Source organism: Berghia stephanieae, unplaced genomic scaffold (assembly GCF_034508935.2).
Source record: "Berghia stephanieae isolate SIO BIC M18660-M18661 unplaced genomic scaffold, UCSD_Bste_1.3 scaffold2464, whole genome shotgun sequence".
Classification (NCBI taxonomy): Eukaryota; Metazoa; Mollusca; class Gastropoda; order Nudibranchia; family Aeolidiidae; genus Berghia; species Berghia stephanieae.
The window spans coordinates 1-1,925 of record NW_027623583.1 but is presented as its reverse complement, the minus strand read 5'-3'; the positions used below and the strand labels follow the sequence as shown (position 1 = coordinate 1,925).

Sequence of the window (1,925 nt, the reverse complement as noted above, 5' to 3'; positions counted from 1 at the left end):
AACCCATCCTATACATGGGAGCATTTTTATGTTGTATTTGAGCTTGGTCTTAGAAGAGGACAAGAGAACTTTCTCGCTTTCCTCCTAATCGGTCTGATTCTTTGGAAATGGTTTTCCAGCACAATTGTATCTAAGTTCCGGCATAATTAACGCAAACCGGGGGGTACTAATCAGGTTTATCTTCCAAAGTGGATCTTCCCTCTAACCGTGGTAATAACAAACACCACGAAAACTATTGATTTCCTGCCTTGTTCTAGTGCTTTTTTTAACGGCCTACGGAGTTACCCCAGACCCGGCATGGTTGAACATATTATCCATCTTGTTTGCTCAACTGCTATTAGTTCTAGGGTGCAGCCTGACAGCAGCTGCCCTAACGCCTTTTTTTCACGAGCTTAAGCTAATCATAGACAACGCGATTCTAGCTTTAATGTTTCTCTCTGGCGTATTTTTTAGTCTAGATGATATGGAGGAGGTGTGCGCGCAATTTTGATGCTTAATCCAATAGCCATCTTAATACGCGATGCACGAATTGTTCTTCTTGAAAAGCGTCTGCCAGAAGATCATTCTCTAATCTATGTCGTGGTAATTTCCCTGGCACTGATAATCATGGGCCTTGTTATCCTCCGACGCAACGACAAAGTTTACCCTAAGGTTCTCACTTCATGAGCAACGTCATCACTTTAGATAGAGTGTCCGTCTGCTACAAACGAAAGCGAATCTTTCGATCCGACGGTAAATCAAAGTGCGTTCTAAAAGATATTTCCCTCGAAGTTCGACAAGGAGAATGCCTTGGCATTCTAGGCAGAAATGGGGCGGGGAAAAGCTCCTTGCTCAGGGTCCTGGCAGTATAGTTGAACCAGACTCTGGAGTGGTCACCCACAGAGGAAAAGCATCTTTGCTAACACTTCAGGCTGGCTTTATAGAAAAGTCTGTCCGGGATGGAAAATATCATCTTGGGCGGCATGATGTTAGGAGCGTCACGACACTATATAGAATCACAGATAGGCAACATCATAGAGTTTAGCGAGTTAGGAGATGAGATTAGCGAGCCTATATATACCTATTCTTCCGGGATGAGAGCCCGACTGGGATTTTCGGTGGCGTATTTCTCTGATCCAGAAATCATCTTAATAGACGAGGTTCTGGGTGTCGGCGACCTAAAATTTAGACACAAGTCCTCTGAAGCTATGAAAAAAAAGATCCAATCAAACCGAACCATCGTGCTGGTTTCTCACAATCCCTACACAATAAAGGCGAATTGTAATCGAGCTATTCTCATAGAAGACGGTGCCATCATAGCCGAAGGTGAACCTGATGATTCCTATCTCAAATGTAGGGAAGAAAGGTCTTGTCTAGCATTTTTAAGTAGCAACAAACGCATTAAAAATAATATGTGTCGCAGCCATCCTTGCGCATGAACACCTAATCGATAACGAATCAAGAGTCTAGACCACAGAGCCTCTTGTGAAGCCCAACATAAGCTTTCACCAAATTGACCACATACAGGCTCTGCTCTCCCATCAACACGCTTCAATAAATCTGCTGCTTGCAAAAAACCTTGCTGTAGATTTCCCATTCCGGCTCGCAAAGTACGCAGGACGTCCCTGGGTTTCGCCAATAGTTTCAGCACACTCTGAGCACCAACAACATTCCCACCATGCTGTCTGTACCCAAAAGTAGCCTCTGGCAAGTAATGAACATCCCCCACTCCAGCGGCCACTTGCGCAACCCACCAATCATGCATCGCTACATCAGATGGCAAAGGAACGACACAGCGAACCAGGGACCTATTTAGCATCATGGAACACCCGGGAATAAAGTTATGAACCAACAAGACTCTTAGAGGCGCATCTTGCTCCGCATTAGTTTCTGGAAATCCTGGAAGGACGGATGTAGGAAATGACCTTCTTCTGAAATCAATCGCA

At 44.7% G+C, this 1,925-nt stretch overlaps 1 protein-coding gene across 1 annotated transcript; it reads left to right on the top strand.

The window, feature by feature from the left end:
- The first annotated feature begins 938 nt into the window (after positions 1-938).
- LOC144961442 (O-antigen export system ATP-binding protein RfbB-like) lies at positions 939-1,637 on the top strand. Its single transcript, XM_078894623.1, has 2 exons — positions 939-1,305; positions 1,507-1,637. The coding sequence occupies exons 1-2, from the start codon at positions 939-941 to the stop codon at positions 1,635-1,637; spliced, it is 498 nt and encodes a 165-aa protein (XP_078750749.1).
- The last annotated feature ends 288 nt before the right edge of the window (positions 1,638-1,925 follow it).